The sequence below is a fragment of the Chiloscyllium plagiosum genome, chromosome 22 (assembly GCF_004010195.1).
Source record: "Chiloscyllium plagiosum isolate BGI_BamShark_2017 chromosome 22, ASM401019v2, whole genome shotgun sequence".
Taxonomy (NCBI): domain Eukaryota; kingdom Metazoa; phylum Chordata; class Chondrichthyes; order Orectolobiformes; family Hemiscylliidae; genus Chiloscyllium; species Chiloscyllium plagiosum.
This window is the reverse complement of record NC_057731.1, coordinates 41716284-41731761: the sequence shown is the minus strand read 5'-3', so window position 1 is coordinate 41731761 and position 15478 is coordinate 41716284. Positions and strand designations below refer to the sequence as shown.

The 15478-nt window shown below is 41.7% G+C and overlaps 2 protein-coding genes across 3 annotated transcripts in view; one reads left to right on the top strand and one right to left on the bottom strand.

Moving 5' to 3' along the window:
• The window catches only part of gpam (glycerol-3-phosphate acyltransferase, mitochondrial), a 94058-nt gene extending 90429 nt beyond the window's left edge, over positions 1 to 3629 (bottom strand). Inside the window, exon 1 of the mRNA XM_043712857.1 lies at positions 3557 to 3629. The gene's annotated coding sequence lies outside the window, so the exon portion shown is untranslated. The remainder of the gene's footprint in view (positions 1 to 3556) is intronic.
• A 287-nt stretch (positions 3630 to 3916) lies between these two features.
• Positions 3917 to 15478, top strand: part of sfxn4 (sideroflexin 4) — a 27377-nt gene continuing 15815 nt past the window's right edge. The window contains exons 1-5 of one of the 2 annotated variants that reach the window (XM_043712865.1): positions 3917 to 4035; positions 7254 to 7319; positions 10975 to 11049; positions 11166 to 11192; positions 12994 to 13048. In XM_043712865.1, the coding sequence (XP_043568800.1) occupies positions 4030 to 4035; positions 7254 to 7319; positions 10975 to 11049; positions 11166 to 11192; positions 12994 to 13048 (229 nt within the window). In that variant the 5' untranslated portion in view covers positions 3917 to 4029. Of the gene's footprint in view, positions 4066 to 7253; positions 7320 to 10974; positions 11050 to 11165; positions 11193 to 12993; positions 13049 to 15478 lie in introns of both variants that reach the window. The other variant, XM_043712864.1, reaches the window with a different exon arrangement.

Here is a 15478-nt window from a genome sequence, read left to right as displayed (position 1 = left end):
GGGTCCGTTTGGAGGTGGTGGAAATGACAGCGAATGATCCGCTGTACATGGAGGTTGGTGGGTTGGTAGGTGAGGACCAGTGTGGTTCTGTCCTGGTGGCGGTTGGAGGGGCGGGGTTCAGGGGCGGAGGAGCGGGAAGTGGAAGAGATGCGGTGGAGGGCATCGTCGACCACGTCTGGGGGGAAATTGCGGTCCTTGAAGAAGGAGGCCATCTGGGTTGTACGGTTTTGGAACTGGTCCTCCTGGGAGCAGATGTGGCGGAGACGAAGGAATTGGGAATATGGGATGGCGTTTTTACAGGGGGCAGGGTGGGAGGAGGTGTAGCGAAGGAATTGGGAATATGGGATGGCGTTTTTACAGGGGGATGCGAGTTCTAGGGTACACCTGATCAAGTCCTGGGGATTTATCCACTTTTAAGCATTTCAAGACATCTAGCTCTGCCTCCTCTGTAATATGGACATTTTTCAAGATGTCATCATCTATTTCCCTACATTCTACATCTTCCATGTCCTGAGTAAATACTGAGGCAAAATACTCGTTTAGTATCTCCCCCATCTCCTGCAGCTCCATACAAAGGCTGCCTTGCTGATCTTTGAGGGGCCGTATTCTCTCCCTAGTTACCCCTTTGTCCTTAATGTATTTGTAAAAACCCTATGGATTCCCCTTAACTCTATTTGCCAAATCTACCTCATGTCCCCTTTTTGCCCTCTTGATTTATCTCTTAAGTATACTCCTACTGCCTTTATACTCTTCTAAGGATTCACTTGATCTATCCTGTCTGTACCTGACATATGCTTCCTTCTTTTTCTTAACCAAACCCTCAATTTCTTTAGTCATCCAGCATTCCCTATACCTACCAGCCTTTCCTTTCACCTTAAAAGGAATATACTTTCTCTGGACTCTCATTAGCCATGGATTTCCTAGCTCTAGTTTGCTCTTGTAGCCACAGTATTTATATGGCAGTCCACTTAAGTTTCTGCATAATGCTAACTCCTAGGATGTTGGCGGTGGGCAATTCAGTGGTGGTAACAACATTGAAGGAGTCAAGTTAAGAGGCTAGATGGTCATTGCCTGACACTTGCATGATGAGAATGTTACTTGCTAATTGTCAGCCCAAACTAAATGTTGTCTGGGTGATAATGAACCTGAACATGAACTACCTCAAATTCTGTGCAGTCTCAATTATCCGCCAATATCTAAATGTCTGATCTTATGGTGGAGAGAAAAAAAAATCAATGATAAAGTAGCTGAACATGATTGAGTCTGCCACACTACAAGGATTCATTGCAATGATGTTGAAATGGTTGACCTCCAGCTACCATCTTCCTTTGTGCTGGTCATGATTCCAACCACTGGACACATATATCCTGACTCCTGTTTTGCTTGGACTCCTTAATGACACATTAGATCACACGTTGCCTTGGCATCATGAGAAATCACACGCACTTCTAGAATTGAGTTCCTTTGTCATATTTTGGTCCAAAGATGTAATGAAGTGAACAGCCAAGTACCCGACTGGAACTTAAACTGATTATCCATTCACAAATTTTGCTGAGTAAAACTTGTCACTTCATTGTATGTTGATGACATCTCACATCACTTTGCTGATGACTGATAGGGTGGTAATTGGTTAAATTGGATTTGTTCCCATACTCAAGCAACCAAATATTCAGGTAAATGACATGTCATAGTTTTACTGGAATATCCAGGCTATGAATGCAGATGGCTGAGGGAGACAATTATTCAGTTTTACAGCCAGACTACTGCAGTACCCAGTGCCTTCAGCCATTTCTTGATATTAAACACATTGTATCACATTGGCATGTGTGTTGCTAGGGATCTCAGTAGGCTGAAATGCATCATGCACTCAAGCAATATATCTGGCTGAAGATAGCTTCAAACTTTGTCCTTTGCACTGGCAAACTGAGATTTCCCACAATTGAGGACGGGGATATTTGTGGAGAGTCCTCTTCTAGTTAACTGTTTAATTCTCCAGCATCATTCAAGTGACGGACATGACAGCACTGCAGACCACTGATCTGACCCAATGGTTTGGGGATCATTTTGCTTGGTCTAGCGCAAGCTGCATCCACTGAGTTGTAGCTCTATCATATCAGGTTGTTTCTTTTTAAGACATGCTCGGCACTGTTCCTGGCACCTTCTCCAGAACTCCTTATGAACGAGAGTAGATAGCCTTAACTGATGTTAATAGTAAGCAGCAGGGATAAATTGGGCTATAAAGTCACAGATTGTGGTTGAAGACACTAAAAACAGATTCTGCCTGGCCTGAACATTTGTAGCAATTTTGGTTCTTATTTCAGGTTCTTATTTCAGCATCTGCAGTATTACTCTTTTGCAATGATATAAGTAATACATTGCACATATTGTCTTTGGGATCAAGCCGGCATAGTCAACAACAAAATCAAAGAATTTGTTTTTGAAAATATTTCTGTAAAGTTTAAAACATGACAGATATTTCACAAGTGGCACCACAAAAGACCTGTTATCAATTCACAAATATCACAGAAGGTAACTGTTCCAAGGTATTCCAGCTGTGGTCTGACTGGTGCCTTGTAATGTTTTAGTCAGATGTTCCTATTTTCTCCCCTATTCCCTTTGAAATAAAGGCTAACATTTCATTTGCCTTCCACAGTCCCTGCTGAACTTTGATGCTTGTTGTTTTTTGAGATTCATGCGCAAGGACTCCCAAATACCTCTGTGCTGCAGTTTTCTGCAGTCTTTCTTCATTTAAATAAAATTCAGCTCCTCTATTTGTCTTGCTAAATTCTCAACCTCACATTTTCTGACGTTATACTCCATCTGTCAAATTTCTGCTCACTGGCTTAACCTGTTTATATCTTTTTGGAGAATGTCACAAGTCTCATCTTTCAATCTAACTTTCTTTAGTTTAGAAAAAAAAACCACAATTCACAAAAAACTGGCCAACAAGGTTGATTTTCCACAGAGATACACATTAAGTGCTTGGTCTCTGAGAGTGTGTCGCGCACACGCATACACACACATACAGCCCTTTATTTTGTGAATGGATTTATTTGGATTGTGTCACTCTGACTGACCAGAAACGTCAACCAAATCCCACCCCACCCCAGTTTTCTTGAACTGGCAGTGGATCTTTCTCAAATAACCCAAATGATCTTTGGTTTTCCCCGAGATGAGGGGGGGGCAGGGAGTCAAGTTATTCCTCCCTCCCCCTTCAAATCACTAGAGTTTTATTTTGCTGCCTATCATTCTCTCCCATTGATTGCACTGTTTCCTCAATCTTTTTCTAGATTGTTGGAAATCCCACCCCCATCCCCTTTCTGAGTTTCTCACTTTGTCCTCTGTTCCATTTCCTGAAGATTTTGGTCTCCCTCCACACCTGCCTGATTTTCCCCTCCATGGTCTCCCCCTCAATCTCTGCTCCCTCCTGACAGTCTGACTCCCTCCCTTTCTGGGGGAGGGGTCTCTGTGAACCAGCTGCCGGCTGCTGAGGGCCGACAGCGGCTCTGATCCCCGCCTAACCCCGCTCTCCCCAACCTCCGGGGCCCCGACCTACCTCAACGACATAGTCAAGCTCTCACCACCCCGACTGCGGAAGCGAGCACCGTCCACGCACCGGCCGACACTTCATTTACACACACACCGTCCGCCGGCCCGGCCCTCACCGACACTCAGAACCCGCATGGAGGCAGCCTGTCTGCCCACCCCCGACTCCTGCGCCTTCTCCTCCCGGCCGCGCGGTGTCGCTGCTCGCTCTCCTCCCGGCCGCGCGGTGTCGCTGTGCCTGGTTCTAATAATTTTTTTCCCGCTTGATAAAGATTTGGAATTTATTCATTTCTCTAAATTTTGGAATTGCACAGCGATGTTGAGGTTAAAGGCGCTTTGCCGTGTTACTATGATTCCAATTGCGGTTGAATCTTCATGTCTTTGTTTCCTTCAGTTATGTGGCCTCACTTTCAGTTCAAGATGGCGGTTGTGGGAAGGCTCTGGGTTGAAGTCTGACTCTGGGAAGAGAGATATTAGGATCCAATGGAGGTCAGTTGCAACCAGTGGAGAAGAGAGCAGGTATTTGTATTGGTTTAACAAATGTTTTAACCTGTTCAGTGCTTTCGTGAAATACTAGCCCCTAAATGACTACTATAATGCAGCAAATGTCCCATTTAGCAGGTACCTTTTCCTTCAAACTACTCAAAATCACCGTCCCCATGCAGAAATCTCACTCAGCCATCTCTTATCCTCCATACACCACAGTGACCTGATGAAGGAGCAGCGCTGCAAAAGCTAGTGCTTCCAAATAATCCTGTTGGACTGTAACCTGGTGTTGTGTGATATTTAACTTTGCACACCCCAGTCCACACTGGCATCTCAAAATAATCTCTTATCCTGGCATTAAAGCATTGCAACGTTCATTCTTCTAAGCCTAGGCTATTGTTGCTGTGGTTCTGTTCGCCGAGCTGGAAGTTTTTGTTGCAAACGTTTCGTCCCCTGTCTAGGCGACATCCTCAGTGCTTGGGAGCCTCCTGTGAAGCGCTTCTGTGGTGTTTCCTCCGGCATTTATAGTGGCTTGTCCCTGCCAATTCTGGTTGTCAGTTTCAGCTGTCCGCTGTAGTGGCCGTCTATTGGGTCCAGGTCTATGTGTTTGTTAATGGAGTTTGTGGATGAGTGCCATGCGGAAGTTTAGCTGTCTTCCTGTTTGTCCTATATAGTCCTTGCATGGGATTTTGTACAAAACACTATATAGGACAAACAGGAAGACAGCTAAACTTCCGCATCCATGAACATCAACGAGCCACGAAACGACACGACTAGCTATCCCTCGTAGCCACACACGCAGACGACAAGCAACATGAATTTGACTGGGACAACACTACCATTATAGGGCAAGCGAAACAGAGAACAGCCAGGGAATTCCTAGAAGCATGGCACTCATCCACAAACTCCATCAACCAACAGGCGAAACGTTTGCAACAAAAACTTCCAGCTCGGCGAACAGAACCACAGCAACGAGCACCCGAGCTACAAATCTTCTCACAAACTTTGAACCTAGGCTATTGTATTTGCTTTCTTAGCTTGCACTCTGAAGAACATGATTTGACTTTGCTTCAAAAATGCCATGCGTTTGTAAGCTGTAGAAAGATTCATTTCCGCACACTTCAGGAAGTCAGAGCTGAAAAATGTGTTGCTGGAAAAGCGCAGCAGGTCAGGCAACATCCAAGGAGAAGGAGAATCGATGTTTCAGGCATAAGCCCTCCTTATGCCCGAAACGTCGATTCTCCTGCTCCTTGGTGCTGCCTGCCTGCTGCGCTTTTCCAGCAACACATTTTTTAGCTCTGATCTCCAGCATCTGCAGTCCTCACTTCAGGAAGTCAGGCAGCATCTGTGGAGAGAGAAATAAGTTCGATATGACTTCAGAATATTTTACTCTCCTCTCTCTCCACAAGTGTTGTCAGATGTCATGAGTTTCTCCAACATTTTTGGATTTTTAGTATCCACTCTATTTTGCTTTTATTATTTTAGTGCTGTTCAGAAATTGCATATCACAGTATTGATCAGTTTGGTTTTCCTCAGACAACACCAGGGTTTTTTAAAAACTGGCTTTCAACCATTCACTTTGCTGTGGTAAGCCAGTCCTACAGTGTGGCCTCATCCACATTGAGCCTTTGCAGTAATTGCACCACACTTCAGGGTGTCCTTCAGCATGTAATCCAAGTGCCAATTTACAACATTAAACCACTATTGCGGGTCATGATTTCGACCTTGAATTGAAAGCGAGACCACGTTGCTGAAGGAAATAAAGACATGAAATTCATTCTTGCGGTGGAAGACCAATATGTTTTTGGTAGGCCAAAGCTAATCTTTTACTGATAGCTTTCTAGGAGCAACCTTTGGATTATGTCACAACTGAGTTACTGTCTTCCCTGCTAAAGAATCGAAGAACAGTTTTAATATTTCTCCAAAATGTCATCCATTTTTGAGTTCCTCAGTATTTTCTCGGGTCAACCATTACACATTCAGCCTCCATGTTCTCCTGTCCAGCCCTCTGGTCTCTCTTGTAGTCAGCAGTGATCCAGTAATCTGGAAGACCAGGCTAATGCTTTGCCGCACACATTCTAATCCATTGGGTAGCTGGTGGAGTTTAGATTCAGTTAATATAACTGGAATTGAAAACTAGTCTCAATGACAGTTTCATGATTATCATCACTTGTCTTGAACACCCATCTGGTTCACTAATATAATTTAAGGCCGAAAATCTGTCTTAATCTAGTCTAGCCTAATATGCTCAAAAACCTTCTGACAGTCAGCTGCTTGCTGTTTCAAACCAGAGCATCCACGTTTAATAACCTGAAGTGCCTAGTTTTACTAAGTATGTCTGCTAAAAGGAGGCAGTGGCCCACTGCCATCTTAATGTGCTGAGGGTGAAGATGCCTACATGTAGCAGAACAGTGGAACAGCAATTGTTTCTTCCTGACCAGATTGCTGGCTGTGCAACCAAAATCATTATCCTAACCAATACATGCGCTGCTGAAATGCACTCTGCCATAACGACAACCTTTGACCTTGGCTAGATATTCCAACATCAAAACACAGTGCATCACGTCCTGAATACAATCCACATTGTTCAATGCTATTTTTAAATCCATTTTTGTTTTCAAAGACTCGGCTTCTGAAAACTATGATCATGACTGGTATGAAGTTTAGTAAAATGCTGCTTTAATTACTTTCAACTTTCTACATAACAAAACTTTACTGACTTCTCAATTGTTTAAACATTAAAAAAAGGAGTATAAACTTTTAATTGTTTTTGAAATATTGTTCCTGACAATTGTTGACAACAAACTAGCTTAATAGAATGGCCATGTCTTGACTGCTCAAAAATATTCTTCCTTGGAAAAAAAATGTTCAAAGTTCATAAAATTTAAAACACTTTTAATGTCTACCTTCCTGGGATTTGGGTTTCATTGGCTGGGTCAGCATTCATTGCCCATTATTAGTTGCCCTTGAGAACGTGGTAGTGAGCTGCCTTCTTGAACCGCTGAAGTTCATTACGTGTAGGTAGATCCACAGTGCTATTAGGAAGGGCATTACAGGATTTTGGCCCACTGACACTGAAGGAAGAGTGGGGGGCTGTTTGTTGGTCATCAACAGGAGGTTTCCTTGTCCATGTTTAACTTGATAATAGGTTACAGTCACTGTTTATATGTTTAGTTTTGCTCATGTTGTATTTATTAAAGTTAATTTATTGTGTTCTACAGCCCTTCTTTCGTAGGTTGCTTCAATGGCTGGATATCTTGGATCCAACAACATTATTAGCATCAAATGTAAGCAGAGTTTAATTTAAAACAAAATTGATTACAAGTAGAGTTACGACTAATTATATGTGCTTTTTTCACTTGAATTTGATTTATTCACTCAAGACATAGGCATTGCTGGCTGGCCAACATTTATTGCTCATCCCTAGTAGTCCTTGAGAAGGTGGTGGTGAGCTGCTGTCTTGAACTGCTGTGCTTTGTGATGTAGCTTGACCCACAATGCCATTAGGGGGGGAATTCCAGGATTTTGAGGCAGTGACAGTGATGGAACATCTATGTAATTCCAAGTCAGGATACTGTGTGGCTTGGAGGGGAACTTGCAGGTGGTGTTGTTCTGTGTATCAGCTGCCTGTGTTCTTCCAGTTTGAAGTGGTCATGGGTTTGGAATGTGCTCTGTAATGATCTTGAGTGAATTTCTATAGTGCCTTTTATAGATGGTACACACTGCGGCTACTAAGGTAGAGATAATGGATGTTTGTGAATGTGGCGCACATCAAGTGGGCTGGGGTAGATGTGTCCAGCTTTTTGAGTGTTGTTGGAGCTGCACCCATTCAGGCAAGTGAGAAGTATCCCATCACACTCTTAACTTGTGCCGTTGTAGATGTTGGAGAGGCCTCAGGGAGTGAGGAAGTGAGTTACTCACCACAATATTCCTAGCCTCTGATTCTAATGTTTCGTCATTTTAAAATTCCCTTTCCAATTGTCAAATCAATTTTGACAATTGTCAAATCAAAGCTTTGCTGCTTTCTATATTTATAATCTTTTGAGTCCCACAAACCTCTGGGAGATCTGTGTAATTTGTAATCTTGTGAACATCTCTGATTTTAATAATTTCACCTTTTGATAGTTGTGCCTTCTGTTGCCGAATTGCAAACTTGTTAAATCTCTGCCTATCTTTTTATCTCAGTATAATACGTTCAAAGCTCGAAACATATGTCTTCAGGTTGACAGAAAATAATATAGCATCTGATTTACTGATCGATATCATCAATTGCATCCAGATTAACAGCAGAACGGAAGCATGACAATGAAAGTTAAAAACAATATTGAATTAGTGTTAATTAAAGACCAATTCTGTCATTACTATTTCAGGATAATTTCACTCCATCCACGGAAAGGTAGATTATTTTAAAGCAAACTTTACTAATGAATGCCTGTAAGCTAATTACAAAACAGGTATCCAGTTGTGGATACTTTATATCTGAGTTGCTGCTCAACCTATTGACAAATCACTTTTGCCTCAGCATTAGGTACACCTTGAGTATTTTCATCTGAGGGCCAAAATCTCAAATTGTTCTATTCACCATGTGGAAAGAAATGTTACAGTTCAACTGCTTTATAAATACTCATTCCATTTACCCAGCACAAAGGAATGCAAGGAATGCCTATATTTCTATGAACTGCAACATAATTTTATTTGTAAAGTTTGAGATGGCTTATGCTCTATTCATTGAATATTTTTATTCATTCACAGGATATAGGCATTGCTAGATGGGCCAGCATTTGCTTACCATTTCTAGTCATCATTGAGAAAGTGATGGTGAACAGTTTTCTCGAACCACTACAGCCCATTTAGCGTAGATATAGCCACGATGCCATTCGGGAGGCAGTTCCAGGATTTTGACACAACAACACTGAAGGAATGGTGATCTATTTCCAAGTCAGGATAGTGAGTGGCCTGCAGGACAATTAGCAGGTGGTGGCATTCCCATCTATCTGCTGCCCTCCTCCTTCTAAATGGAAATGGTCATGTTTTTGGAGGGTGCTGTCTAAGAGGTTGTGGTATATTTCTGTAGTGCATCTTGTTGCAACTGAGCATCGATGGTGGAGGGACCGAATGTTTGTAGATGTGATGCCAGTCAAGTGGCTGCTTTGTCCTGGATGGTGTGAACGTCATGTGTTGTTGTAGCTGTACTCACCCAAGTGTGTGGAGAGTATTCCATCACACTCCTGATTTGTGCCATATAGATGGGTAAACAAATATGGGTCTCAGAAGGTGAGTTACTCCAGAATTCCCAGTCTCTGACTTGCACTTAAAGCCACAGTATTTGTGTGGCTAGTTCAGTTTCTGGTCAATGGTAACCCCATGACATTAATAACGGGGGTTCAGTGAAGGCAATGCTGTTGAATGGCTTGGGTGATGGTTAGATGTTCTGTTCTTAAAGGTGGTCATTGCCTGGCACTTGTGTGGTGCAAATGTTACTTGCCACTTTTCAGCCCAGATGTAGATATTGTCCAGGCCTTCTTGTATTTGAATACTGAAGAAGGGCATGTGCCCGAAACGTCGAATCTTCTGTTCCCTGGATGCTGCCTGACCTGCTGTGCTGTTCCAGCAATAAAGTTTCAGCTGTATTTGAATACACACTTGCTTCAATATTCAAGGAGGCTTGAATGGTGCTGAACCTTTCACTGATAATTGCACACATCTCAATTCTGACTTATTACAAAAGGAAGGCCATTCATGAAGCAGCTTGAAGATGATTAGACCTATGAATTATTGTTCACCCCAGGATTGCTACATTGCAGACTTAGAGAGAACAATATGCACTGATGTTGTTGAGAAAGTCATTGAAAATTGTATGAGACAACTGATGACTGCTGATAGTGTTTGCCAATTTGTGGTATTGGATGGTTTATTACCCAGTGGCTTTTGTTTTCTCTTGGGCCTATCCAGTTATCAGCACTTGCAGATATACCAGTGTATATGGAGTGTTCCTATGGAAGTGATACTATTTTTCGATAACAAGAAGCGTTATTGTATGAAAACAATAAGTACAACTATATTTGACCAGGTATAATTACAGAGATCTTGGACAGCTCGTACAGATACATCTGCTTCCTCTAAAAGTTCCTCTAAATTCTGTCTTATGCACAGAATGTTACATCAGTAGAATTGGTGGCGTCAATTTAACTTGAGTGTTAATGCCTTTAGAACTTTTACCTCACTCAACAATATTTTACGGCCTTTACAAACAAAAATGCACATACATATCTAGCCGAGCCATGCTAACTTGCTGATCATTTTCTTTTGATCTGTGACCTTAGTCGAGGGAAGGGATCTGTCTTTCATTCTTGCTGTCTACATTATATGTATTGACATGTAGGGGATAGGATGATGAAATGTTCACTTTAGAAGTAGAATTAAATCAGTTGTTTTGGCTGAAGTGGAAAAGGAACACAATTCTGTTCCCTCTATTTGCTCAATCTATTTACTCAACCGTTCTTATGCAGTGGGGAGGAACAGTCAAACTGTTGCCTTTCCTGTTTTAATGTTGCCAGAGATGTGATACTATCCCTTGGGCATTTCCCGGTCCTATTTCTTCCCATCTGTGATGAAATATATATCTTTGTCCAGGTCCTCATGCTGTGATGTATGAGGCAAAGTGAATCCCCTTTCCTCACTGGAATCTCATGATGTGAATCCATGTCCTACCACTTAACGGAGCAGAATTTTAGGCCTGATGTCTTGTTGGTGAATGCATCACCTAATGAAAAAATTCTAAAAGTTAAGATGAATTAAAATGATTTGACAATACCACATTATTTTGAACACTATAAAGTTTAATGAGCTGAAGTTATCAGGGGTAGATACAGATGGTTGGTTCAAATCACAGAATCAGGGCTGTCTTTTTTTTTTAAATGCTTTTTATATATTCCTCAACAGAAGGAAATAGAAAATGCACAAACTCTGCTTCAGAGCAGCCTCCCAAGTCTGAAAGAAATGGTGAAAGATGAAAAGGTAAGTGAGACTCTAAGATGTGCCCATAATTATAGGTTTTCATTCCATAATTACTTTTATGACTGACTTTACCTGCTCCAGTTGATTTGTAATTCTTTACCCCTTTTCTCTTTCAGATTAAGCAAGCATTGAAACTTACTCTGGTGAGCAAAACTTATCATAAGGTGGTTGAGCTTTCATAAGGTAGAATAAGATTTTCTTGCCCTACTGCCAGTTGAGGGCCTTAAGTGCCAGTTAAGGTGAGGGGGGGAGGGGGAAAGGGTCAATTAAAGACGATAGGTGCTTGCTTGAAGGACTGAATATTGCAAAATGTGGGAGCCAATGTGAGTTCAACTTGGCTATCCATTCCACCTACCCCTTCTGACCCTTCCACTACCTCCACCCCATACAATCTACCTGTGATTCAAGTCACTGGATGATCATGGGGTCTCCTGGGGTAGTGGGTCTGTGCGAGGTTGGTGGTTGGGTCTCCTTCTGGCAGCAGTCATGGTCTCTTCAGTGGAGCTGCTGATCTGTGATTGACCAGCTGTTTTCGCTGGGGGGAGAATACCACCATCAGGGGTCTTGATCCTTGAGACAAGTCTGCTGCTAGCCTTGCCATTGCCTGATTGGATCATGATACAGCAGACCTTCACGAAAAAGGGCATCCTCGGATCTCTCACTGACTCCTAAGCCAACAGGAGAGACCCCTATACCCAAATAAGATTCTGCTTCTGGAAACTATTAGTCTATTTTGAAACCTAACTACTTACAAAAAGGGGCAAAAATATGGATAAGTGAATAAATGTATGAATTTTTGAGCTTAGAAACAGGAAGTAAGAGCAATTTGAAAAGATTATTCAACTACATCATTCAGCTTCATTGCTCACTTAGTTCACGGTTGATCTGTACCTCCCTTTAATTTTCCTACCTTGGCTTCATATGACTTAATGGCCTCACCTAACAAAAGTCTCTTTCTCAATCTTGGAAAGTCCAATTGCTCTAGTATTTAGACACTTTTAGGAAAGATAGTAATAGAATCCTGAAAGTGTGGAAACAGGTCATTAGGCCCAACAAGTCAGCGCCGACCCTTCAAAAGTGACCCACCCTGACCTTATTACTCCACATTCACCCCCAACTAATGCACCTAACCTACACATCCCTGTACACTATGGGCAATTTAGCATGGTCGATTCACCTAAGCTGCACATCTTTGAACTGTGGGAGAAAACTGGAGCACACAGAGGAAACCCACACAGACATGGGGAGAATGTACAAACTCCACACAGACAATCACATGAGGCTGGAATCGAACCCAGGTCCCTGGCGCTGTGAGGCAGCAGTTATAACCACTGAGCCACTGTGCTACCCAAGTGTGTTTCAGATTTTTGCTACCTTTTTATGTAGAGAAAGTGTTTTCTGATTTTGCTTCTAAACAGTCTTGCTTTACTTTTAAGATTCCGTCCTCTTGTTCTTAATTCCCAAGCCCATGGAAATAATATTTCAAATCAAATCCTTTTCAGGTTTTAAATACTTCGATTACATCATTCTTCAGTCCTCTGTAGCTGAGGAAATAAGATGGAGTATCTGTGCAAACAACTTGCTCCCCTTTTGAACTCCAGTCCCCTTGTGATGAAGGCTAACGTTCTATTAACCTTTGTGATAACACAATTCCTTACAAGAGGCTGGTCGCAACACTTGACCATCTGTGTTCTGTTTACACAGCACTTGAGATGGTGTTGGCGTAGCTGAAAATCTTTGTGAATTTATACATCTTAGAAATGTCTTATATTTTCATCTTGTTGGGGCAAATAAAGCAAATGTAATTACTTCTCAATACAGGTGCTATGGAGTTTGGTGATGAATGCTAAGTAATCTGTTTTTAAACCTTGGCGTTTTGGCAGTTGCCTCTAGTATTGATGTGGTTAATGTCATGCCTATTTCTCTACCCTTTTGTCTCCTTAGTCTTCAGTTCATCCAGATACTGGAGATGTGTTACCAACTGTTTTCCGTGCTTCAGGTGAATTTTATTCATTATTTGTGAGCCTCCTTTGCTTCAGGATCGTAAGTGATCTCTTGTGATGTGTTTACAGGAAATCTCAAACCCAGTTATGATGTATGCTGCTTTCCATTTTAAAAGTTAAAAATTTCAGTTACTATAAATCAGTGCACCCTTAAGGCCAGTTGCAGCCTAACTGCCTGAAGTTCAACTGTAGCTCCGTATAAATCACTGCCTGCTAAGTTCAAAAGAAACCAGTATAAATTGACTGCATGCAAATTTGCATGTGACGTGTGATTATATATAAATATTTTGAGATATATTAGTGAAAAAAAGTGTAGATTTCTGGAAGATATCAATGGACTGATCAGTTGGGAGGAAATGGAATGTCAAGCCAGAGAAGTGTGGGGTGATGTTAACGAGGTAAGGAATAAGCAATAAACAGTTGAATGTTAGAAAGTATAAAGGAATAGAGATACCTTTGATTGCATGTCCACAAACCTTTTGAAGGTAGCAAAACAGGTAGATGGGATGGTTGCAAGTGGAAGTTAGATATGTTCCTTTTTAGCAGATATATAAGACCATAAGACATGGGAGCAGTCGTAAGCCATTCAGCTCATTCAGTCCCTGCTTTGCCATTCAATGAGATGGCTGATCTTATAATCATCGGGCACTTTCCCTTCTTTTCCCCATAACCCTTGATTCCCTTTAATGATTAATAATCTGTCTATCTCAACCTTGAATATATCTAATGACCCAGCATCTATAACCTTCTGCAGTAAAGAATTCCACAGATTCACTGCTACTGAGAGATGGAATTCCTCTGAGTTTCAGAACATGCAGGTTATACGAGCACTGTAGAACACAAGAAATAGAAGCAGGAGTGAAACAAATGGCCTTCGAACCTGCTATGCCATTCAGTACAATCATGGCTGATCTTGGGTTTCAGCTTCACTTTCTACTTGCTTCCCTGAGAGACCAAATATCTGTCTATCCAAACCTTAAATATAATCACTGATTTCGACTCCACAACACACACTCTGGGGCGGAGAATTTGAAATATCTGCAATACTTATGAGTCAAGAAATTTCTTCTCCTCTCAGTCTAAAATGATCTGTTTTATTTTGAGACTGCTATTGTGTTTTAGATTCTCCAACCAGAAGCAATCTCCCACAATTGACCCTATCAAATTTCATTAGGAACTTGTCCATTTTAATGAGGTGGCCTCTCATTCTTCTCAATCCCAGACAATAAAGACACAAACTGCTCAGCTTCTCATTATAGGACAGCCTTTAATCCCAAGGACACAGCATCTCATTTTCTACTTGGGGACCCTGCAGCTTTCAGACTCAATATCAAGTTTAATCATTTTATAGCCTGAACACTGCCTTCCATGTCCTTTACCCACCCCCACACCCCTGGTCATGTAATCATTTGGGCTGTTTTCATCAGAGCCAAGCCATTGTACCCTCTAATGAACCCTATTAGCAACTTTTCGTTCTCTCTGGCTCACCATTATTCATCCAACTGCTGTTTTCTCTCTCTCCAGTGCATTTCTGTCATCTTAAATATCAAAACTGAAACCTTACTCAGTATCCAGATGATAGTTTCAGCAAAGCCCTATACATTTGAAATAACATTTCTTTATCATTGTATTCCAATTCTCCTGTAATAAAGGCCAAAATGCCATTTGACCTTCTAATTGCTTTCTGGACCTGCATCCTAACTGTGTGCCTTGCATGAGTACGTTTAATTCTCCCTGAATATCACACCTAGAAGTTTCATACCTTTTTGAAAATGAAATATTTTCTGTAACTTCACACTTTTTCACATTATACTTCATCTGCCTTTTGTTCCCCATTTATTTAGCCTCTCTATATTTCTGGGCAGCCTCTTTGTGTGCTTTCCATCTAGCTTAGCATCAGCAAAGTTAGGTATAATTATATAGAGTAATATATCTAAGTAATTGATGTGGATTGTAAATAGCTGATGCCCCAGCACTGCCCCGGTGGCATTTCAGTACACACTGCTTGCCAATTTGAAAATGTCCCGATTATACTCACTATCCATTAATAAATCCTCTATGCATGCTATTGTTCACAAAATATTGGTACCTTGTGTATAAACCAGACAGCAGTTAGAGTATTGCATGGAGTTCTGGTCAACACTATATAGAAGGAGGTAAAAACAATGACTGCAGATGCTGGAAACCAAATTCTGGATTAGTGGTGCTGGAAGAGCACAGCAGTTCAGGCAGCATCCCAGGAGCAGCGAAATCAATGTTTCGGGCAAAAGCCCTTCATCAGGAATAAAGGCAGAGAGCCTTAAGCATGGAGAGATAAGCTAGAGGAGGGTGGGGGTTGGTAGAAAGTAACATAGAGTACAATAGGTGAGTGGGGGAGGGGATGAAGGTGATAGGTCAGGGAGGAGAGGGTGGAGTGAATAGGTGGA